Raw genomic sequence first — 25,058 nt, forward strand, 5'->3', positions numbered from 1 at the left:
TCCTGTTTTCTTCTTCCTGAGATGATGGTTGAAGAAAATTAAATTGAAACAATATCAACGGCACTTTGTGTTGGATATCTGGAAAACATTCTCAACAGTGATACCTAATAGACAGTGGAATCGCTATCTAAGTAAAGTGGTGGAAGTTGCACTTGGTTCAGTTCATTTAATACTAGATTGAACAAAGGATCAGTATATATAATGGAGAGAGAGTTCGGCATTGATATTTATGAAACCAGATCCTTCTTTGCATAAGAATTTTGCCAAGAACTCTGAGTTTCCCTAGTGAAAACTCCCTGATGGTAATTCCCTCCACATGTGTGCAGACCCAGAGATTGCAGGTCCTATCAGATCACTGAGTCTGCTCTGCTAAGGCTTAATAAATTATTCCTTCGGGTTCTAAAAGCAAGTACTTCTTCAGTGGAGGTGGAATGGAAAGTGAAGGGACTCCTTTGTGGCATCTTTTGAACAATAATCGTCTAATAGCACATCTAGATAAATGCAGGAGCGACCGTGGTGAATTACTGCACACGGTGAACAGAGAGTCGTAGAAATCTCTGTGCCTCTGCAAAGACAAAACAAAATGTATTTTAGGTCAATAAGATCCTATCTCCCATACAACTAGGCAAATCTGGAGAAAACACTTATAACCATCTCATGGTTCAATGATACATTTTGCAGCAATGACATATTCATTTCACTGAGCAGTGTCTACACCACATCACGGGCATGATTCCAACTTGTGTAGACACAACCAAACTAGCTTTAATCTAGCTCAAATACTGGTAATAGTGAAGCTGCGGCAGCAGAGACTTTATCGTAGACCAGCTGCTGCAATAATTACTCCGGGTCCCAGGTGTGCTTGTACAGCCCACGTTAAAGCCCATACTATGTGGCTTCATTACTATTAGTACCCAAACTAGCTTGACTGAAATGCAGACATACCCTACATCTGGCTCAGACTTTCAGGGCTGCCTGAGTTTAAGAACAGCTGAAAGTATCTTTGGGTCTGATATTTGTCATGCACTTCAGTACCAGATATGGCCTGGCTAAAGAGCTTGCTTATATACATCAGAGGTGTTCATCATAAACTCCTTTAATGCACTGTCAGGCATGGTTTTAATAAGATTAGCTTTAAATAAAGTATTTTATATGCAGTGCCAACTAGAGGCCGAATAGTATAATCCAGTTTGGTATTCCATTCCATCTCCCCCTGTAAGATCTGCTTTCCTACCATTTACAGAACTTACACTATCCCATTATCTTGAAGTTCAGGACCTATCAGTCTGTGAAGTGTCTCAATATCATGCAGGTTTTCTAATTACGTGACCCAAACACGTAACAGCTTGGTCATCTGGCTGTCCATTAGTTGCAATGACTGTCTTGAGTCTTCTTCTGTATCTGCCACCTGTAGAGTTTGCTCTGTTGATTGTTCTTCCTGAGGAACAAATTGTAGATGTCAATGACTTCTGTTGAACTCTCCACTACTGGACTTGATCGCATCTGATCTGGGCACTGAATTCTTCCACTTTACGGCACCTGGAGTTGTCCATCCTTTTTCTCCATCCAATTTGACAGAAACATAGTCACCTACGTTCTAGACCCGGCAGTTCTCTAACTGAGTGACATCTGTTGTAAAAGCGTTCATAAACTCATTTAACCCTTTCATCCGATTTGGCTACTCTCTTTCTGGCCACTATGGAGATAAGTTGTTTTCCAAAATAGGACCAGTAGTTCTGAGTTGTCTTCCCACCAGGAGTTGTTCTGGACTATATCTAGTAGCCACTATTGGTGTTGATCTGTAACTCGAAGCATGAGTGGCATTTGGGGGAGGCATGGCAGGGGCATTGTCCCCCCAGCCTGCAGTGCCTTAACCAGAGCGGGACAGGCCCAGGGGCAGCTCTACTCACATACACACACACACATCTTTCTTCTTCTTCTTCCCCTCCCTGACACCCCACGCCATGGTCAGGTCGGAGGCAGGAAACCAGAGCTGGGCAGTCAGGGTGGCTGCTTCTCTGGCTGACGCCATGGAGCAGGCGGATGTGGTGCTCCTCCATCTCCTACTGCTGACGTCCAGGGCTGTGGATGCTCCTAAACTCCCAGCCCCTTTTGACTGCCCAAGCAGTGGGTAAGAACTGCCCACAGGCAGGGCAGAACCAGGCTCTGGGGTCGACAGAGCCCTCAGGGAACAGCTACCACAAGAGGGCCCTCCTGGCACACAGCCCCAAGCTAACCCCCTCCCTGCACCCTGAGCTACACCCCTCACTGCACACAGCCCCTAGCTACTCCCTGCATGCACCCTTTCAGTGGTTTTCAAAGTTTTTGAGCTGAGCCCTTGACTCCCCTTTTGAGTTAGAATTTTTGATTGTGCCCCCCGCCCAACCCAGACAGGCTGGGTGGCCTGCTAAGAGGAGTCAGGGGGTGCAGGTGGCACTCCCTTTCCAGGCCCTGCCATGTGGAGCTGGCCCCAGCCCTGCCAGGCCCTGCCCCCCAAATATAGAAGTCAAATTATGCCTATGCTCAGAAGAGCAAGGAATGGATCTTCCTACTGTAGGATTTTCTTGGCTGCCTATACAGCACTCTCAGCCTCTCCATTCGTGGGTAATGTGGTCTTCTAATAATATGATCAAAATCATATTTCATTTGGACTGTCCTAAATGCTGCTGTAGTGAATTGTGGTCCATCACCCATCACTAGTTGTTCTGGAATACTGATGTGAGCAACCAGGCACTTCAGTTTCTCAATAAGACTGTGACATAGTATGTCTTTCAGGTACAAAATTTCTATATAGCTGGAAAAACAGTGCCCAGTGAACAGGTAATGCTGTCCTCTGAATTTGCATGAATCTGTAACTAGTCTCTTCCAAGCTCTCTCTGGTAGAGGTGTTTGTACGGAGGGATTTCCCGACACCCCCCCTGAATTTCCCCAACCTCCCCACCTCACCCCCCAGGTTTGTGAACTAGTTGCATGCAGTGTTGCCAATTTAGTGATTGTTTGGACATTTGAATTGAAATTGAAATATTAATAGACACTTTAAAAGCATATACAGTGTATGATAAATTACGTGTATCTGAAAAAGTATAATAGATTTGAAAAGTATGAACATAGACTAGTTTCCTTATACAGCTGCTGTTTTTTATGACAATGTCAGTGCATTCATGTCGGTGATGTTGGCCAATTTAATAATTTCAAATTATGATTTGTAATCAAAGTCTAAATGAGCTCTCCCTGACAGCTAGTGATGAGCTGGCGGTTGGGGGGAAAGGCTTCAGGACCAGATTGTATTTACATTCACACCTAATCTACCTAGATATCCAGCAAACAGCTGTGTTGCCCAAGTGATAGATTTTTGGCTGGGGTTGGGTTACAAATCACTTGAATGCGGGGTGGGGGGGAATGAAATGTTGTTGTTGTTGTTATTATAGGAGTAAAGGGCAGTAGAACTGTACTTAGCCTGTTCTGATTGAGAGCATCAAGAGAAAGGGTGGGGACAGGTGTTTTACTTGATGGTCTGCCTGAGTCACAAGTACTATTAGACCTACCCCTCTCCATTGTTTGCAAACAGAACTGATTAGGCTCCATAGAGAGTCTTTTGTTTTGTTAAGTGACCACTACAGCTGAAATCACTGATAATCAGGTCTAAGTGCTTAGACTTGCTGTGGGACAGTGTTTCTGTGGAAGAGATGACCCAGTCTGCACTAGCAGTAAGGTTCCCCCACTGAGAGCTCAGCTGAAATCACTGAGAGCTGGGTGGAACCTCAAGAGACCAACTTGCAGAGGTCACAGTGGCAGGTGGAAGCAGAAGGTGACAGCGCAGGGCCATTGGCAACAGATCAATGGAGTGAACGGTGGCACAATGAACAACAGTAGCCAGAGTGAACAGTGAGCAGCTGGAGGAACGAGCAAGGTGCCTTCTTGCCCCCCACCTGAGAGGTGAACTCATGTGAAAGCACCTCTGAACTCTGAGTCTCCACTGACCCAGGACAACACCGGTGAGTGTTAATGTGGCTGTTAAGAATGTTGGAGACACAACACAGTTCATGCAAACAAACATCGCTGTGGCATCCTACTTCCTAGTTAAGCAGGAGATACCACACACTACAAACTGGAGGCCAGTGTTAAGTGCATTGTCACTTGTTCGTCCTGAAGTTGAACACTGGTTCTGAACAAGACCAGCAGACGCTCACTGTCTTTCTACAAGAAACTCATCTGACTGGCTAGAAGCATGTGGTGCAACAGTGGAAGACTCAACAGTTGAAAAAGTGAAGAACTCTCTCACCACATTAAAAAAATGTGCATACATGGCTGATGAATGCACAGATGCAAATGGGCATCAAGTATTAAGTCATTGTGTACGTTATCTTGATGTCAGTGGTAGGCCAGTAGGTGCATTTCTTGATGTTCAAGTTATAGATGACACATCAGCTGCATCTGTGACAACCCACATCTTAGTAGAGTTAAATGCTTGTCAATTGGACCCCAAACAGATGGCTGCTTGTGCATTTGATGGAGCTGCAAACTTCTCTGGATGACATGGTGGAGTACAAGCTTTGCTCAGAAAAAAGTGTAACCCTAGTCTCTCCTATACATACTGCAGAGGCCATTTACTCCAACTAGCGCTAGTATGAGCTGCAGACTCTTCAAAAGACATTCAAAAAACTATACATTTAATGTCTTCATTATATTGTTTTTTCAGCAAGAGTCCAAAAAGACTGAATATATTGGAAAATATAGAAGATACACTGGGACTGAAGTTCAAATTAGTCCAACCTGGGAAAACCCTCTGGCTTTCTCATGAGCGATCCTTGGCTGTTGTCTTCAAATTACTCCAGCCATTATTACTGGCTTTGGAAGGTATCTACCAAGATGGGATGGATTTAAGTAGTGAGGCTGGTGGATTACTTTTGCTGCTACATTCAGAGAAGACTATTGCCATTCTCTCTCTTGTAAGTCTACTGCTGAAACCACTTGGGTCATTAAACAATGCCATCCAGGCATCTGCTACAACAGTAGTAGATCTTTGTCCAGCAATAGAAGCTACATTTGGATCAATCAGAGAGCTATTCATTGAAAAAGTACTGGAAGAAGCAAAGACTTCAGTCCAGAAGTTGACTAATGAAGGCATTTATATTGAATCCTTAAGTGAAGAGGACAAGTACTTAAGACAACTGAAAAAGTACACAGACTGGATTCTTAAAAATCTACAACAGCAACTTCTACATTCTACTCAACCTCTACATAGCTTTTACAGATCCCTGTCCTTTTCAAACACTGACAGCTGAGTGGAGTGAGACACTACCAGCAATGGGGCCTCCATGTGCTCAGGACAGAATAGAGAATTTGAACACAGAGTGGAATATCATACGACGAATGAATGAAAATTTGACTTCTCCTTCTTTTTTATCATCACTGGTGACTTGAACCGATCTTTGTGCTATGTTTCCTGGGATGAAAGACGTAGGAATTCATCTCTTGCTACTCCCAGTCACAAAATCTACAGCTGAGCATTCTTTTTTGTCATTGAATAGAATTTTGTGTTCTGAAAGAAGTCACCTTCTGCCTGATCATGCGAATGAACTAATGAGCATATCAATTGAAGGAATGGAAGTACCGGACACACGAGAAGCCACCGAAGATGAACGCATTGCATTCAAGACGTTCATTAACAGAGTTGTGCAAAATTATAACAAGAAACCAAGAAGGCTGTAGATGTAGTGCTTCATAGAAGGTTTGAGTAGCCAACTTTAATTTGTGTGATGATTTTAAAACATGAGTTAAATCTATAAAATAGTCATGAAACATTTTTCAGTTTTTACTATGGTGCAATACAGCCCACCTTCACCCTCATGGTCTCAACCCTCATCAGCCCTGATTCCCGCACCCCCCTCCCCACCCTGTAAATTTGAATACCTCCCCTAATTTCACTTCCTGGGGAAAACACTACACTGTATAGTTCAGATTATCTCTTACGTTGATTTGTGCTGGGTCTCCTTTCAAAAGTTCAAGATCATCAAATCCTCCATCCAGTTCTTCTACCTTTCTCACTAGGCCCATCATGGCTGCCATGCTGTGGCTGGGAAAGTTATTGGTCTTTGATCTTTTGAGCACATGTACTCTAAATGCATAGCTTCTGTCTTTGTAAGTTGTTTCTGTGATGAACTGGCCCATGCAATTCAGAATACCTCAGGGCTAGTCAGAGCTGTGTCAGGTGACTTTAGCACTGGGAGGGGTTGAAGGTGATTGTAAATCCTTTCTGAGCTAACTGGGATGTCAACTCCTGAGTCAATTTTAAAATAAATAATCTTGCCACGAATATTCAATTTCACTTTCCTGGCAGGCTCTATGTCTTCACACATAATAGATCCCAGAAACAATGGCTCTTGATTGTCTGTAATATGAGTCAACTCCCTGACTGCTTTGGTGTGCCAAACAGCTGCAAAATGTCCATACTTCTTGCATTTAATACACTATCTGTCTCTGGATGGACATGCAGCATCTCTTAGGATATGACTTTTTCCACAGCTTGTGCATGTAGGCTGGAATTTGTCCCTCTTAGCCTGAGAATTCTTTCTCTTTTCATCAGAGGTCTTATGGTAATAACTTTTAGCACTCCTGCTGCATCTGTTCACAGCTTCCAACCTAGTGTCTTATTTGTCAAGTTTAGCAAGTTACCCATGTTGTTGCCGCCTCACCAGTTCAGGCTGCTTTGCTATTTGAAATAGCTGTGGCTAGAGTTAGATCTCTCTTCATTGTAGCATCTGTGAAAGACTTCCTCTGGTATTTTCTTGTTTTGCTTCCCCAAAATCAGTCTTCAGCCACTGCATGCAGAGCTACAATAAGACATTCACCATTTCCCCCTGGTCCTTGAATTTGCTGGTGAAAACATGCTTTTTCATATTTCTCTGAGATATAAAGTATGAATCAAACATAGCCAGAACCCTTTCATAGTCATCTTTTTGACTGTCATCAGTAAAGTAAAAGGATTTAAAGATATGCTCTGCTTGCTTCCCCACAGCATATATTAAAGAAAATACCTTTATAGCATTAGTTTCCTTGTGGAGCTTGGTAGCAATGTGAAATCTTGCAAAATATTGCTTCCAGTTCTGTCTCTTCTGAAAATGTGTCAAAGCTGAAGTTCTCCGGGGCATTGAAGAGTGGTGTGTTGATGAGATCCTTCAACCTTTGTTTCCTCTGTCTGCAACCTTTGTTGCTGTTTTCCTTTTGTTTCTGTTCTTAATCCCACTGCTAATACCATGTCATGTACTTCTGTACCAGATATGGACTACCTAAAGAGCTTGCTTATCTACACCAGATGTGTTCATCATAAGATCCTGTAATGCACTGCCAGGTATGTCTAAGATTACCTTTAAATAAAGTATCTTACACGCAGTGCCACCTAGTGCCAGAATAGTGTAATATAGTTGCTCATTCTATTACAATATCCATCCCATTTGTAACAGCTTCACATTGATGTTCCTCCATTGACTTCAGTGGAGTTATTCCTTGTTTCTGAGGAGACTCAGGGTACATTTATGCTGAATTTTTTCATCTAAATTACCCCCACTCCAGGCCCCTTCTGTTTTCATACAGCAGCCTTTTTTATGGATGTCTATACATGAATCTCCTTCTGGAGCGATGACCAAATTGCCAGAAATACCATAACAGGGCTCAAAAACATGCAGTGTCACATACATGCAACATGGCATTTTTATACCATTCACTGATGTTAGAAATCTACCCACTGAGGTTCCCTGCAGACGGGTCAGCCACAGTCACAATCCTTGCTCTCCTTGACAGCAAAGACTGCATGAACCTAGCAGCAGCAATGGCACGAAGCTTTCCAGAGTGGAAGGAGCCACAGCCTCCCGCTTCCCTCCATCCTAGCCAGCAGAGGTGAACTGGGGCATGATCAACACATGCTAGACTGACTTAAAGGATAATGGAGCTCCCATGCCCTCAAGAAACTGTGTCTGGCTCAGCCAGAGTTCCTCTAGGGACTAACAAATTTATTTGAGCATAAGCTTTCGTGAGCGACAGCTCACTTCATTGGATGCATGCAGTGGAAAATACAGTGGAGAGATTTATATACACAGAGAACATGAGACAATGGGTGTTACCATGCACACTGTAACAAGAGTGATCAGGTAAGGTGAGCTATTACCAGCAGGAGAGCGGGGGGCGGGGGAACCTTTTGTAGTGATAATCAAGGTGGGCCATTTCCAGCAGTTGACAAGAACGTGTGAGGAACAGTGTGGGTGGGAGGGGAATAAACATGGGGAAATAATTTTACTTTGTGTAATGACACTTCAAATCAGTGGCACTGCTGTGGGTACCCACATGGCCCCACAGTATGCCAACATTTTTATGGCTGACTTAGAACAACGCTTCCTCAGCTCTCGTCCCCTAATGCCCCTACTCTACTTGTGCTACATGGATGACATCTTCATCATCTGGACCCATGGAAAAGAAGCCCTTGAGGAATTCCACCATGATTTCAACAATTTCCATCAACCTCAGCCTGGACCAGTCCACACAAGAGATCCACTTCCTGGACACTACGGTGCTAATAAGCAATGGTCACACAAACACCACCCTATACCGGAAACCTACTGACCACTATTCCTACCTACATGCCTCCAGCTTTCATCCAGACCACACCACATGATCCATTGTCTACAGCCAAGCTCTATGATACAACTGCATTTGCTCCAACCCTCAGACAGAGACAAATACCTGATGAAGTGAGCTGTAGCTCACGAAAGCTCATGCTCAAATAAATTGGTTAGTCTCTAAGGTGCCACAAGTACTCCTTTTCTTTTTGCAAAGACAGACTAACACGGCTGTTACTCTGAAACCTACAAGATCTTTATCAAGCGTTCTTACAACTACAATACCCACCTGCTGAAGTGAAGAAACAGACTGACAGAGCCAGAAGAGTAACCAGAAGTTACCTACTACAGGACAGGCCCAACAAAGAAAATAACAAAATGCCACCTGCCACCTTCAGCCCCCAACTAAAACCTCTCCAATGCATCATCAAGGATCTACAACCTATCCTGAAGGACGACCCATCACTCTCACGGATCTTGGGAGACAGGCCAGTCCTTGCTTACAGACAATCCCCAACTTGAAGCAAATACTCACCAGCAACCACACACCACACAACAAAAACACTAACCCAGGAACCTATCCTTGCAACAAAGCCTGTTGACAACTGTGTCCACATATCTATTCAGGGGACACCATCATAGGACCTAATCACATCAGCCACACTATCAGAGGCTCGTTCACCTGCACATCTACCAAGGTGATATATGCCATCATGTGCCAGCAATGCCCCTCTGCCATGCACATTGCCCAAACTGGACAGTCTCTATGTAAAAGAATAAATGGACACAAATCAGACGTCAAGAATTATAACATTCAAAAACCAGTTGGAGAACACTTCAATCTCTTTGGTCACTCGATTACAGACCAAAAAGTGGCAATTCCTCTACGAAAAAACTTAAAAAACAGATTCCAACGAGAGACTGCTGAATTGGAATTAATTTGCAAACTGGATACAATTGACTTAGGCTTGAATAAAGACTGGGAGTGGATGTGTCATTACACAAAGTAAAACTATTTCCCCGTGTTTATTCCTGTCCCCCTCCCCCCCATTCCTCACACGTTCTTGTCAACTGCTGGAAATGGCCCACCTTGACTATCATTACAAAAGGTTTTCCCCCCCACTCTCCTGCTGGTAATAGCTCACCTTACCTAATCACTCTCGTTACAGTCTGTATGGTAACACCCATTTTTTCATGTTCTCTGTGTATATAAATCTCCCCACTGTATTTTCTACTGCATGCATCCGATGAAGTGAGCTGTCGCTCACGAAAGCTTGTGCTCAAATAAATTTGTTAGTCTCTAAGGTGTCACAAGTCCTCCTTTTCTTTTTGCAGATACAGACTAACATGGCTGCTACTCTGAAACCTCTAGGGACTGTTACTTAGAAAAGTTCCGAAAATGGAATTGCCATTCCACAGGAAATTTTAACATTTTGAAATTAGTTTCTGTTCCAAATCCTAATAGGAAGTTCAAATATCAAAAAAAGAAATTAACAGAATGAAAAATTCTGAAAAGTTCTGACTCAGAAACGTCAAAACTGAAAATCTGTCATTTCAAAGCAACATGTTGACGCGGCAAATCCTTTTGTTTACTTATTTTAAACTGAAAATCAGAAACATGGTGACTTTTTATGTCCAAATGAAACAGAACTTGTCATTTCATTTTAAAATGCTGGTTTTATTTCTTGCTGGAAATTTTTTCCCTTAGATTTTTTCCTTCAATTTTTTTGATTCAGAATGTGTATTTTCTGACAAAGAAAAAATATTGTTGACCATACAGTATTTTTCTGTGAGAAAACTTTCCACGTGAAAAATGTCAAGTATCTCTATTTTTCCTGCTGTGTGCTCCCTCCGATACCCTGTTCAAAAATGAACTGTGACTTAAAGTTGCAATATAGCCTGAATATTCCACATAGCTCTGAAATTCTCAGTGCTACTGCTTAGAACCAGCACTGCATTCTCTCTTTCCTGTTTCTGTGTGCAAGCCATTTTATAAAATACTCATCCTGTCCTCTTGGATTAGGCTTTCCAAAGCATTATCTGCAATTACAATCACTTTTCTGTGACTGGGTGGAAATGTTAGGGATGCAAACATTGCAAACATAAGTGGAAGCTCATTAAAAGCTTACCTCAAAGACGTCATCAGGTATAGCTGCTCTCCACTTTGATGTTGACTTGATGTGTTCGTATGAATTAATGACAATCTCAATGGCTTTTGGGTGGGAATGACAGGCCTGCAACACCTGCAAGAGGGAAGCAGAAATTATGATTCTTTAAATTTCAGTAGCACCTACCGGCTGCAGCTGAGATCTGTGCCCTGTTGTGCTGGGCACTGTTCAAAGACATAGTAAGAGAATAATTTACAATCTAAATAGACAGGGCAGACTGAAGGTTGGAGAAGAAAAAGAGATGAATTACTTGCCCCTGGTCACACAGCAGATCAGTGCCACAGTAAAGAATAGAAAAGAGTTCTCACAGTTCCTACCCCACTGCGTTATCCCTTAGACCACATCTGGGTTACAGTGTACCTTCATGAATGGAAGCAATCTTCTCCCTGGTTTCTCAAGGCTGTCAGTCACAAATGTACTAACAATTCCCCCACTCCCCTTCCCCCACATAGGGCATAACTCTGATGAATGTTAATCACAGGCGTTTCATTCATGCCTGAGCAGAGAACAGGTCCTTGAATACGAACAAAAGTCCTGCCCCGACAAACACTGTAAAAGGAAGGAAGGAAAATAGCACTGTTATAAATAGGTATAAAGTCAAGCTTTTAAATCATGCAAGAGCCCTGGAAGCAGCTCTGACTCTAATATGGTTTGTTAATTGAGAGTGGACCAAATCCTGCCCTTGCTCACATTCATGCAATACCACTTTGCATTTATTGCATGCTTACCTTTCCACACAGCCTTGTGCAGGCATTAATAATGTACGCCTCAGAGCACCCTTATGAGCTAAAGTATCACATTACATATTTTACAGGTGGTTAAATGATGGCATGGAGACTTGATGCACTATCACATAGCAGGTCAGTGGCAGAAACAAAAATAAAAACACAGGAGGCCTGACTCTCAGTCCTCTACGCAATACTCTCTCAAGGGAAGGCCCAGTCTATACTATGAAAACAAGCTGGTCTTGCCATTGGAACTTCCTCAAACAGTGGTGAAAACACTTTAGGTGCTAGCATAGACAGGTTCATACTGTGTTCCATACTCGGTACAGAAAGCCCTCTCCTCACCTGGAGTAATGATAGATATATATATCTATATATCTATGTAACCCATGTTGATGAGTGCCCTGGACTTTGCAGACTTTTAGAAATTCTTTGAGGAATATCTTGCACATATTTTGATCTTCCTCCCCACTACCCTCTAGTCAACCATCTTCTTTGGCTTTACCCATTTATACTGCATGTTAGAAGAGGACTAAAACTCAAATGTGGTGCCTTTGAATTTCAGGGGTAAATGATTCATCATAAATTCATGGATTTCAAGGCCAGAAGAGACTGGTAAAATCATAGAATATTAGGGTTGGAAGAGACCTCAGGAGATCATCTCAGGAGGTAGATCACCCTCTCCGGCCTCTTTTATATATCACAAACCATTAAATGTTACCTGGTTCCCCCTATATTTAGCCCAGTAATTTAGGTTGACTAACGCATATCAGTATATCTGAGATGCGGAAAGATCTGAAACCTTAGATTTGAACCAACACTTACAGTTTTGGTTTCTGGTTGGCTTCAAAACCAAAAGGGGTCTATTTCTGACATCAGTAGCTGTTCTCTTGGAACAATGAGAAGGTGAAAATATCAAGAGAATAGCTGATCTTGCAAGATTTTTGTCATTTTGGGCCAAAGTCTCACAAGAACAAGTCACAAGGTTTTGGCACCATCAAATCCTGATTCAAACCCTAACCTTATTTGAACTCAAATCTGAACTTTAGAAAGCTAATCCAGATCAAAATATCATCTCTTCACTCTAACTTCACTCTAACTTTACTCTAGAGTAGCACCATTGCACCAAATACATCCTTCACCTTGTGGAACTGTGGAGGATATATTCTAGCTGCTCCATGATTCAGTAAAAGTTGGTAGCAGATTTCAGACTGGGCAGCTGGCCGCACAGATGTCACTTTCAGAACATATTGTATGGGGGCACAGCCATTGATGTCCATCAGGTTTGCTTCAGCCCCAGCCTCAAGCAATACATGCATCAGCACATGGTCACAGTTCCAGGCAGCCTTGTGGAGTGGTGATTTGAAATCTTCATCTCGAGAATTAACTTCAGCTTTATAGTCTAACAGCATCCTACAGATTAGGTGGTGTTCCATGCTGTACACCTGCTCTTTAAAGCGAAGGGCCCAGTAAGCTGCACTGGCCAGTGGAGTTTCCATGTGGGCATTGACAGCATCAACATTTGCTCCTTGGTCCACATAAAATGCCACCAGTTCAGGGATGCCAAAACGTGCAGCTGTGTGCAGGGGAGTCTCTTCATCCTGATTGTTTGTTGTGATGTTCACATTTGCTCCTGTTAAGAAGAAGAATCAAGGGAGACAATTGCTCAAATACACATTGTTTTTCTAAGCCAGTTTCACAAAGACACTGTACATGATGGCTCTGTTCTGTAATCAAAGCTCCACTTATTATATCCTCTTTCCCCACCTCTTAGTCTCTTCTCTCTATGCATACATCTCTATCTAGGTTTTCATAAAAAAGCAAACACAAAAATCTCTTTCTTTCTAGAGATGTATACATCTCATCTGGGTTGTCTCTCTAAGTATTTATAGCACACATATCACCTTGCTTGCCTGTCTGGCTCAGAAGTTCCTCCCAGAGAGCCACATGCTCTCTTCCACAGCATGCTGCAGAAAGGAGAAAAATGTGTCAAGAGAGCAGTTGCTCTCCTGCTCAAATACCATGTTAACTGGCACAGGATCAGAATATGAATAGATCAGAATTGTGTCACCTCTCAGTCAAGTTGTAGAGGCCTTGCAGATTGGCTTCCCATTGGAAGAGAAATGAGAGTCTGGGTATATTCTTAGTTCAGCTTGTTCATTTTACACTATATACATAAGTTCTTGAACAGAGGTGGTCGCAAACAGCATGCAGGCAATCCCCTCTTTCAGGAACCTCAGCATAAGAATCATTGCCCAGTTCTTAGAGAGCAACTCTGTCTCCAAGAATTGACTCTAGTTAGAGGAATTAAGGCACAGAGCAAACTGCCTTACTGCTTGCCACAGCTCCCCCAAAAAGAAATTTCAAAGCACAACTAACAACAATTTCTTCAAAGACTGGACACTATTTGTACGATAAGAAAAATAAATTGTAAGACTAAGTGATATTGCCACCTGGTGGCTCCAGCCATAAGATTGGAATAGACTAAAATAGCCTCCTGACTGCAGAGCTGCCTGGCCATGCCTCCACCTAGCAGCTGAGCAAGGGGGATGTTGCCACTTCCGTGGAGCCCCCAGGTAAGCCCTGTCCTGTGCCCCCTACTCCCTCCCCCAACCCCCTGCCCCCTCCCACACGCAAACTCTGCTGCTGCTGGGGGATGGGTTGCACAGTGACCCGAGACTGTCTCAGCAGCGGCTGGTGCGACTTTGGCAAGGGTTGCCTGAGCTGCCCCTGAGCCAGGCACACCAGCCATTCCAGAAGTCACAGAGGTCACGGAAACTCATGGAATCCATGACTTCCGTGACCTCCGTGACAAACTCACAGCCTTAGCAATAACTGATGGTTAGGGCACTCACCTTGGTGGTAGGAGAATCAGACAGAGCCATGACTTAAACCTTGGTCACCCACATCCCAGCTGAGCACCCCAACCACTGGGCTATCATCGTTCTTTTGCTTTCTGCCCAATGAATATTTAATTATTTATACAAAGTAGAACAGCTCCAATAGGAGAGATTGGAAGACACCTGCAGTAATTCACACCCTCCCCTGGAGCAGAATATACGGCAGGTACAGAAGAGGGGGCACAGTCAGTGGCGAACTTTGGAGCCAACCTTTCAAAGAGACTGGGAAGCTATGTAGAAAGATACGTGTCCCATGTGGAGATGGTCCATGGCAATGGCCTCTGAGTTTCCTGTGCCTCCACCATAGAGCTAAAAGCCAATGAGCTTTAAAAAAAATCTACTTTTGGCTCCAGATCCAAGCTTCCCAGCTTGGGCCTATCTCTATCTTTTGAGTTCATTCCATTTCAGGTCCAAATCTGTATCTGAAATTCTTTCTACTATAAATTAGGCAGTGAAGAAAAGGGGATACTTTTGACTTCTAATGCCAGTAGAAAGCCCCTCACAAATCAACACACTTGACAGTGATTGCTGCATGCATCTCATTAATACGGAGCCTAGGAGGAAAAGCATTTTGAGCCAGACCCTCAGGGGCTGTAAACCGGTGTATCTCCACGTAAGGCATCAACTGAAGATCAGGCCCTTTTTTCAAGCTGGTAATAGGAGCATTGAACTGAACTGCAGCATTCAGGCCTAAATTAATATTCCTGCTGAAACAACAGTACCATCTACTGGGCAATCAGCGTCTGCAGCTTCCGAATGATGGCCAAAGGAAAAGGAGCATACAGCCGTTCTTGCTATTTGTGTTGTTCCTGCCAAAATCATTGGGGGTGTCTTTATTTTCTGATTACTGTGGCTGAATCTCTGACCATCTCACTCCATCCTAGCTACAGACAGTCTGCCCCAAGTAATTGCAAGCCACTGCAGAAGCAAAATTAAACACTGTTTATAAACAAGTTGACAGATTCCACTTCCTAGAAGGGAGGAGAATCAAACTCAGCAGAATCGGGAGCACGGAAGAGGGTAAGTGCAAGCATCGGAGATTTCCTGATGCTCAGTCCTATGGAAGCCCCTACATGGGTATGTCTACAGTGGGCTGATTCCTGTAAAATTTTCCACCCTTGCTAGCACAGGCAGGATTTTGTGCAAGCATCAAGAATGGATGAGGAGAAAGCAGTGTGAAAAATTAGGTCTGGCTCATCAGGCTAAGGGACAGGAGATTTGCTAACATTAACAGAGAAGGGGGAAACAGAGAAAGATGAAAAGCTCAGTTTTAGTTACACCGAGCTTGAGTTGTTGCTGGGACATGCAGGCAGAGGTATCAGAGACAACTGGCAATGTGAGTCAGGTGAGGGCAGGAGTGAGAGGTACATCTCTGAGCCTTCAGTACCAGCATGTTAGTTGAAGGCATGTCTGATTGTGTAGTTTTGCCATGCCCTGTTAATCAGCTGCCATATTTCACCCCAGAGGTGGTTCCATTTTGTGTAGAGTCTCGATATTTAGTTTGCATAGGAGTTTAAGTTTATAAAGTGCTTTTGGATGAAAGGAGGCTCTGTAATTGTAAGGTATTATTATGTTAGTGATAAATGGGAGGAGGAAGCCTTTAGAATACATACTTTCATTTACATGCATCTTACACTGCATTTGCAAGAGCACTTTTGACTTTTTATGCTTTCCTATGGTAGCGAATCTAACACCCATTGTCAGGATTATTGGCTTCAGGCAAAATAAAATTGATGGCATTAATTTTCTTTTCTACTAAACAAAAGAATAGGTACCTTCCAGCCGAAGGAAAGTGGTGTGGTAATTTTTTTGGGATCATAGATTGCTTTGCCCAGAGCATATGCTGGCTCTGAGAACTCAGGCTAAGGAAAGGTCTGCAGTAATGACATATATAGCAAATGAAACCAAATCACTTGCATTTGCCATGATTCTGATAATAGGTGGGACTGATAGCACTGCCTATTATTTAATTACCCCACTCTTTCCATTATAAGACCCTGTTTTCAGTTGCCATGCTTCAAACATTTGGGCTGAAATTTCCCATGCTGAGTGTTTGTCTAAGGTTGAATGTTTATTGGAAAATTTCAGCCAGCTATTTCCAAGTACAAAGCTAGGGAAAAATATATGGCTCTAATTACCTTTTCCTTCAGCAGCTCTTGCATCCCCATGCTTGGGAGCAAGGACTTTACATTTGGCCTTTGTGTCAGGTTGGGCCTTTTCCCATCCATATGAAAACTGGCCCAACTTTGGCTAAGTTATACAGTTTTTAAAAATCACAGTTTGCACATGCTCAGTTGAGACTTGCAGCTTACTCTGCCTGCACTGAGCATGCTCCAGACTATGGCTGTAGGGTTTTCCCTGAAATTGCAGTTTCTGGCTGCTCCAAGCCTTGGTGGGTCTGAGTCCAGGCACCAGAACTGAGAGCAGGGAGACTGTCTCTCTCCTGCGCTCTCACTGTCCCTCACCCCCACTCTCGGCTGGTCCCAGACTGCAGGGAGGAAGCTGCCTAAATCAGATGCAGAAGAGACAGAATACAGAACAGGTGGTAGGGTGGGGGAATTCCAGGGGGCGAGGGGGAGACTAGAATTTACAGGGCAAGGAGACTGGAACTAGGATGAGAAGCCTGAGGAGTAGAGACTGGGAGTGGCTAAGTGAGGAGAAGCCAGGCGTGGGGATGAGACAGGACTAGGATAGGAATAGGTTGGAGAGGAAGGGGCAGAAAGGGCCATGTCTGGGGGAATGGGCATAATAGTCTATGCCCAGGAGAGCACAATCCTCTCCAGAGACTGGAATGGAACCCAAGATCTCTGAATCTTACTATTTCTCTGCTGTCAGCAGATATCTGTGAAACCCTCTGGCAAAGTGACTCATTCCCTGCTAGTGGTGGTCCACAAGGAGGATAACAACCTACTACAGCTATCAGTTACTCTGTTAACTCAAGTGTCAGAGTTCTGTGTAGTGCATCTAAAGAGTTCAACCCTGCTGATGACCCATGTGGGTGTCAACATGATGGCATATCTGTTTTTCCAGTTGCTTTTTAAAAAAACCTAGGAAATCACACACACAAAACTATATTAAAAATATTATGGTTACAAAGCCAAACACTCAAAAGTTAAGCAATGGCAGAATTCAGGCTATCTGTGCGTATGCATTATAATACAGACTTTAATTGAATGATCACTTTTTGTTTTTTATGAATGAGATCCCTGCTTCATTCAGTGCAGAGGTCGGAAATTAAGAAAGTGTTATCTGCAGTACCCTTACTTCATTTACTGCAGAATACACCATCACTCAGGAGTCTCAAACACAAGCCCACAAGATTCATGGGTGTAGCCTTGCACCAATCCTCCATCTAGCAGCCTGCTAGCGATAGCTTACCTGAAACCCATAAAGCCCAGCCCCACTGTGAGGTCCCACCCTGAGGTCCAATTGGCAGAGTCACAAAGCTGATTAGCCAGCAGCAGGAACAGGAAGCTATCTGAACAACTAAGTTTCACCCTGCTCAGGGCTGTGCGGCTTGTACTATCCTGCTCAATTTCCTGGCATTCCGACCCAACTTGACTCCTGGCATCTGACCTGTTGTTGCTGACCTTCAGATTGTCTCCTGCCTCTGACCCGCTGGTAGCCTGACTCATCCTAGACTTTGGTTCCCAACTTGTGGTTCTGATCTCCAGTTTGTCTCCTGCTTCTAAGACTCCTAGTATCCCAAAGCAGGAGTCCTCGCTCGTGACTGCAGATTCGGGCTCCAACTACTAGGTCTGGTCACCCATGACCTGGCCATGCCAGAAGGCATGCAAGGGACTGCAGGAAGACAAAGCATGGTTTCATGGTTAAGGCAATTGAATACTGCTTTGGAGAACTGGATTTTATCCCTGTCTCTGTCACAGGGTTCCTATGTGATACAAGGCAAATCACTTGCATCAAACTTTTCATAAACAGTCACTAATTGGGTGTCCCTCATTTTCAAGATGCCTGACTTGATACCCTAGAGTCTGATTTGCAGAAACGCTGAGTAATCACAGCAGCAATTGAAGTCAATGGGAGCTGTGGTTTGAACACAGAAAGTGCTATATAGTATTAAATACTCTGAAAAAGCAGTCTCAAATTGACCAAAATTAGTGGACACTTTTGACCTTAGTCTCTCTGCCCCTCTATTCTGCATCTGTAAAATGGGGATAATGAAACCAGCTCATCTCACAGAAGTATTGTGAAAATAAATTCAATGGTGTTTGTGAAGTGCTCAGATACTATACTGATGAGTGCCATGGAAAAGCCTAGAAGAAAAGTGTGACAGGGCATCTGCCCTGCACTGGCCCTGATAGGGTTAAAACCCAGCCTGGAGGGCTGCAAGAAAACAGTCAATTAGGGCAGCGGCTGGACCAACCATTGTGGACCCAGTTGGCCCATATGAAAGGAAGCTGCAGGCCAGACCAAGGGAGTCTGCTACTGGAAGCCCTAAGGAGGGGGCTAGCTTCCTAGCGGGCTACAGAGTAGCACTGTGAACAGGGCTGCTAGGGCTTGCAGGCCTGAGACTCTGGGAACAGGGTGCAGGAGCCAAAGGTGCTGGGGCTGCAGGAAAGTGGCCCAGGGAATTGAGACAGACTGGTGGAGAAAAAGGAGGGGTAGTGGAAAGCTGTTGTTTACAGGGTCCCTGGGCTGGGACCCCCACTTGCCACTGAAAAAGCAGCCAGGCTATAGATTTCCAAACCATTGCAAGAAACAGCTCGACTGTTGCAAAAGAAGTCCCCACAGAAGGGGGGAACCTGGAGTGTGACACGGCCGGAGGGCTGTGCCATGAAGCAGAAGCCGTGAGAGTGGAACTGCAGTGGGTCTTCAGGCAGAGACAAGGATGGGAGACTCACCCCATCAGAGGGCACACCTGCTGACCAGCGCTAAGTCCCGAAATGGCCAGCAGGAGGCACCAGTGGGGTGAGAGACCTCATGACAGAAAGCAATAATTGTCTTCAGAGCATGCTTTCAGAGCCTGGACCGAGACCCAGAGTCTGCAGTAAATAAAGCCGCGGGCCACACAATTAACAAGAATAAAACAAGCTACTGAATAAGCGGTTCATTCATTCATTCCGAGTACTATCCGTTCGGTGCTTAAGGAGGCAGAGGTCCTGGGATCATGTAATTATAGACTGTATCATAACATATATGTACAAAGGGACCAGACGAGTTTTGCACAGGCAACAATAATTGTGGTATTTCCTAACTTTTGAGTATTTGAAGACAGCTTGGGGTGGGAGGCTGTAAGTAATATTGATTTTATTTTTTTCCTTTGCAGTTATTTTAAGGGCCTATCCTGCGTCCATTGAAGTCAAGGGGAATCTCCCCCACCTTCCCCCCCGTACATATACATACACACACAGACTCTTCCTGTAACTTCTGGACAAGGACAAAGCTGTAGGTTTCAGGGTGGGTGAACTCAAACGAAAAACACTCTCAGTTTATCAAAGATACAAATGCCAGTGCATATTATGGCTGTGTGCATTTATTTTTACAGCTGAGGCCTTGCATGCTCTGTGTGGGCATTAAAGACCACTTTTGGCATGAGAAGCGGTTTGCCCTGGGGCCCTGGATTGAAATTTCCTGCTCTCCAAATTGCAGCTGGAGTGCTGCCCTCCTCCGAGTTGGCTGTGTTTTGGTGGGGCTCTATATGTATCGTTTGTGAAGCACTAGGGGGCTATACAAGCATGAAATATGATTATTTGCTTCTGAACAACATAATACAGACCCTTAAACTCCTGCTAAACCTCAGAGGTACTTGACTGTCTAAGTTATAGGCTGACTTACCTCTCCAAATGAGCTGCTGAGCACAAGGTACAGAGGCCTTTGTGGTACAGAAGTGTAAGGGTGCGTGGCCGCTCAGTGAAAAGCAGTTAATGTTAGCTCCGTGGTTGCACAGGATCATGAGACACTCAACATTTGCCACATCACATGCCACGTGGATAGCAGCTTTCCCATTTGGCTTGTAGTTGACGGCCGCTTTGTGATCTAACAGTACCATGAGGCTCTCCAGATATCCATATAGGGTTGATATATGCAGTCCAGTGGCCCAAGATGATTTTAACTTATAACTAGGCAGCCAATATCCTGTAAAAAGTGAAGATGCATTACCAGCCTTGAATAAGAATCTTCCAGATGAGCCACTAAATAAGACTAATTGGAGGGGGGCAGAAGGGTGTTGTAGTTAAGCTTTAATTTATTTTAATATAATTTAATCAGTTAGGGTCTAGTGTATGCAAAGTGCTCTGGAGTAATAACCTTACTTTCAATAAGCACTGCCAGCATGCAGGCTGAATGGATTGCTTTTTGAACAGATGAATTGCCATGTAACTGTACTCCGAGGGTAGTTTTTTCTTCCTGCAACCTCCAAGACTGAATAAAAAGTCCTAAAGCCTTTGAAATGCCAGCTGAAACATACGGGGGGGGGGGGGAGGGGGGGAGGGGGGAATAGGATCTGGAAAGAGCTAAGCAAACTCTACATTCGAATAAAAAGCAGCACTCAGGCTACGTCCACACTAGGAGTTGATGGTGTGCTTCCCAGCTCACAATGGACACGCACTAGCTCTCCTTGAGCTAGTGAGCTAAAAATAGCAGTGTAGCTGGGGTAGGATGGGAAGCAGCAAGAGGCAGTACCGGCTAGCTGTGGTGAGGGGGAGTTCTGGTGGGTTTGTACTCAGGTCAGCTAGCCCATTGCCACCACTTGCTGCTGCCCTTGCTACTGTGGGTGCACGACCGTTTTTAGCACACCGCATCAAGGAGAGCTAGCACGAGTATGTCTAATGAGAGCTGAGTATCGCACCCCTAGGTTCTAATGCAGAACTCTTAGTTAGACCTCTGACTCAACAGGTAGCACATCATGTTGTTCTTGGGTAGGAGATCTCAGGATTTCACATCAGGGTCTGGGTGCTGCCTTCCTGTGGAAGGGCTCACGATGCACGTTGCACGGCTGCCCCCTTGCAACGTAGCTGCAGCAGTACTGCGGATGTACTGTCACCTGCCACCCTTTGCAAGTGTACAGCTGGGTGTTACAACAACGCAGTAAGTTAGCTGGTGTGTAGGTCCGTGTGACAGCAGTGACATTTTTGCATGAAATTTGGTTCCAAAAATGTTCACTGTTCTTTCTGGCAATGTTGCTGATACCCTCTCTTCCCTCGACATTTTACCATGTAGCAATATCTTGCAACAGTGGTATTTTTTTTTCCTTTGAAACACAGGCTTACGTTACGGAACCCATTACACTTGAAAACAGCATCATGGCCGTCACTGACATTTTCCTTCTGGGCCTGGAGGGTGAAGGAGCAGGGTGGTTGCTGCTGCTCCTGATTCCCATCTCACTCTCCCAGTTTCTTCCCCAACACTGACCAGAAGGTGGTGCTCTTAAACACAGTGGCCTGATCATCAGTCCTCACTACTGTTCTGAGGTGGATTCTCCTCATCACACTGGTCATCAAGCCACCAAAATTAGAATGGCGCTAAATCAAATGTTGTGTCATTTTTGCCAGTCCTGAGCTAAGCAAGAGGTTCACGAGGGGATGTCTGGTGGCATTAAGGCCAAACCTACTGGCCAGCACTCAGCAGGACACAACGGCACCCACATTAAAAAAGCAGAATTTAGAAATGTGCACAACTGTTTTATCTTCTCCACACAGCACAGCGTCCATAGTGAACTGGATGTGTTCCCCATCAGCATCCCCATATTGTACCCAAAACATGCCTGTTTGTTGATGATTGCACATAGACCATCTCAGAAGTGGTGATTTCAATAATCTGTATAAAAGTAAAATAAAATAATAATCTGGAGCAGGAGCAGCAGAGTTACAGACCTTGTGTCCTGCTCTCTAACCAATACCCCTTCTAAGTACAAAAATGTACATTAAGACAAAGATAAGTTTTCAGTTAAAATTCAGGAAATGTAATATGTATGATTGCACTTCATTGCACATATATAACATTTTCTATTTCTGTCTCCCCCAACCTCTGCCGTTCTCCTCCCTGCATGGTGGATAAATCCATAGGCTTAATACTTCTATGGCATAAAATGCATACCCAAAAAATATTCAGGATGTACATTGGGAGCAAGTTAATTGGAACCTTAATTTCTGTACTTCCTAGCATGCATGACTTTAAATATTCATCTTTAATGTAACATTAACATAGTTGCATTATACATATATACTGTATTAAAGAGAGGGAAAAATAGGAATGGGTAGTATATAACTTCTTCTTGTAATGTTTGTTCTTTTTCAGTGAGTAATTCATTCTCATAATTAAATTGGCAAATACATATCTAGAATATGCTTTGTTTGGTAATGTAGTTTTTAAAAACAAACTCTATAAAATGCTTAATTTTCATTTAAATGTTACTCATAAAAGTAGCTGTGAATGCAGCATTCTAATACTGCGCCTATCTGCTTCCAAGATGTATCTATTTATATTGCGGAGAAATACAAGCGTTTATTACAGCCAGTATGGCACATCCTAAATAGATGCAGAAGAGCAAGTTGCCTGACTCATATATCAACTACAAAGTCGGCCAGCTAGATTCATATTCCAGACATTTTTGTTGCCAATGAGCTGTGGTGTACAGAAAGAGCTCTGCTTTGATTTTTCAGATACTAAGCTGAGCCTGTGAATTGGTGGCTAGAAAATTCTTATTTGTAAACTATAAATGGTACAAATTTGATATGGAAGCTCTTGCTAAATACACAAGAGCAAGCATGAAACACCACTATACCATTTTTATAGTTTTGCTTCATAGAGGCTGCTTGTGCCCCAAGGCACAGGACATTTCCAGGAGTGGTCCAGGAACAGGAAAGTGAAAGAATTTGGGCAGAGCAGACTAGTCCTACTTGAATCCACCAGCCATTCCCTGAAGGGAGGAAACAGATCAGCCGTGGGGGTACAGTATCATCCTATTCTGATCCTACAAAGCTCCTGGCAAAGCTCCCATTGAGTTGAATGGTGAAGGATCAGGGTCTTCATGAGGATCGTTTCTTTCTGCCCTCCTGGATCTCCCTTTATCAAAGTCTAGTTATTCAGGCTATTCAACAAAGACAGGATTTCCCCTAGAGTCAGTGGAATGCCCTCAACCAACAAAGAGAATAAATGCATTGTTATGATTTGGGGAGACAGGTGCATGTGCCTCATGAGGGAGGAAAGACCCCTCCAAAGGATATAGATCTATGGCCGTCTTCATTCAATTTGCACATTTTAAATAAGATGGGTTAAATTTGTAGGAACACACAAACCTTCTTTAGCCTTTAGTCTGAGAGCAATACAAGAGACAATATTTTAAGTTGCTATATTCATCACTGTGTGAGATTGTTCAGATCCCATCCAAGTAAAACAAATATTGATTGCGAATCACCATTGTCTCTTTGAAACCAGAGAAGCAAAAACCATGTATCAGATACCCAGGAAATAGGCAAAGGTGAGATTAGTAGCCCTTCAGACATGGACAAGAAAAGGTTATTTGTTTTACTAGCTGAGAGATTGAGCTGAAGATGTTTATTTCCATGTGTGCTTAACAACTGGAAAAGACAGCTGCTTACTGCATCTTAGATTCACGAGAGAAATCCCGCAGAAAATAAGCATTGGGATGTTTTGATGCTAGCTGAGCATAAAACCTGCTTTATTGCTTTCAGACATAAATTTGTTGGAAGTTGGTCAGGGCCTAGCTATGAGCTTGTTTATTTTTTTCCACCCTCTGAAGAGGATTCTAGGGATGAAGTGTTTGTTTTGACTGGTTTCCCAGGGTGACAATAGATTACTTATTCTGATTTGACAATAGACTATGGCATCCCAATTCTATGACTTTGAAAAAGAAAACCTCTCCCATCAAATAACATTCGAGGCCTAGGGCGTTTCCTGGGGATTGAACTAAAGGGAATCTGTAAAGCTGAAAATGGGAAGCTTGAAACAACCTATGTTTCTGGGTCGGCTTTTTCAAGTGGATTGATTGGGTATGTAGAGGGAATTTATATATACCAATGTATTTACATATTCTGGCTGTGCTCTAGGGTTCTCTGCGGGGGGAGGGGGCGGAAGAGCAAAGGAGTCCTTTCTCCAGGCTTTCCTGAACCTACAGCTCTGAGGATGGTGGTGGGCCTACCCCCAACCTAAACCACCAGACAAGATGTAAGGAGCCTCTGAAATAGGAGGCATACTGCAGCGGTACCACACCAGTTATTCAGCTCCTGGTGACTTACAATGCCACAGAGAAGGGAGCAGTATGAACCCATTTGTTTTTAATCTCCATATAAATATATTTGGGATTATCAGCGGCTACTCTAAGAAGCATAAGGCTGAGCTACTTTTGACTAGTTATGTAGGTCATAGCTCATGAGTCAATTTAAGCCTTAACATTTTGGAGGGATAAAACATGACAATTGCTTCTGCAAAAGTAAGTTACTAAGACCAGTTTGCTTAGATTTTGCAAATGCAGCAGCAGGAGCTGCTGCTTTTACCTTGTTTGTATGATGCCAAAATCAGGTTCTCATCTTCCACTTCGAACACTGTGTCCACATCTATTTGCTTTTGTATCAAAAGATCTTCCAGCATTTTGTAGTCATTTGATTTTAGAGCTTCAAGAAAATCTTTTTTCATTAACTTGGCAGCCGCAGCCCGAGTAATCCTTTCTTCCAT

At 43.6% G+C, this 25,058-nt stretch overlaps 1 protein-coding gene across 1 annotated transcript; it reads right to left on the reverse strand.

Moving 5' to 3' along the window:
* Positions 1-376: 376 nt before the first annotated feature.
* On the reverse strand, positions 377-25,058 carry ASB4 (ankyrin repeat and SOCS box containing 4). Its single transcript, XM_077808747.1, has 5 exons — positions 24,881-25,058; positions 20,202-20,501; positions 12,648-13,138; positions 10,742-10,855; positions 377-565 (listed from the first exon to the last, which is right to left on the reverse strand). Exons 1-5 carry the CDS (start codon positions 25,056-25,058, stop codon positions 377-379), a joined length of 1,272 nt encoding a protein of 423 aa, XP_077664873.1.

Source organism: Eretmochelys imbricata, chromosome 2, assembly GCF_965152235.1.
Source record: "Eretmochelys imbricata isolate rEreImb1 chromosome 2, rEreImb1.hap1, whole genome shotgun sequence".
Taxonomy (NCBI): Eukaryota; Metazoa; Chordata; order Testudines; family Cheloniidae; genus Eretmochelys; species Eretmochelys imbricata.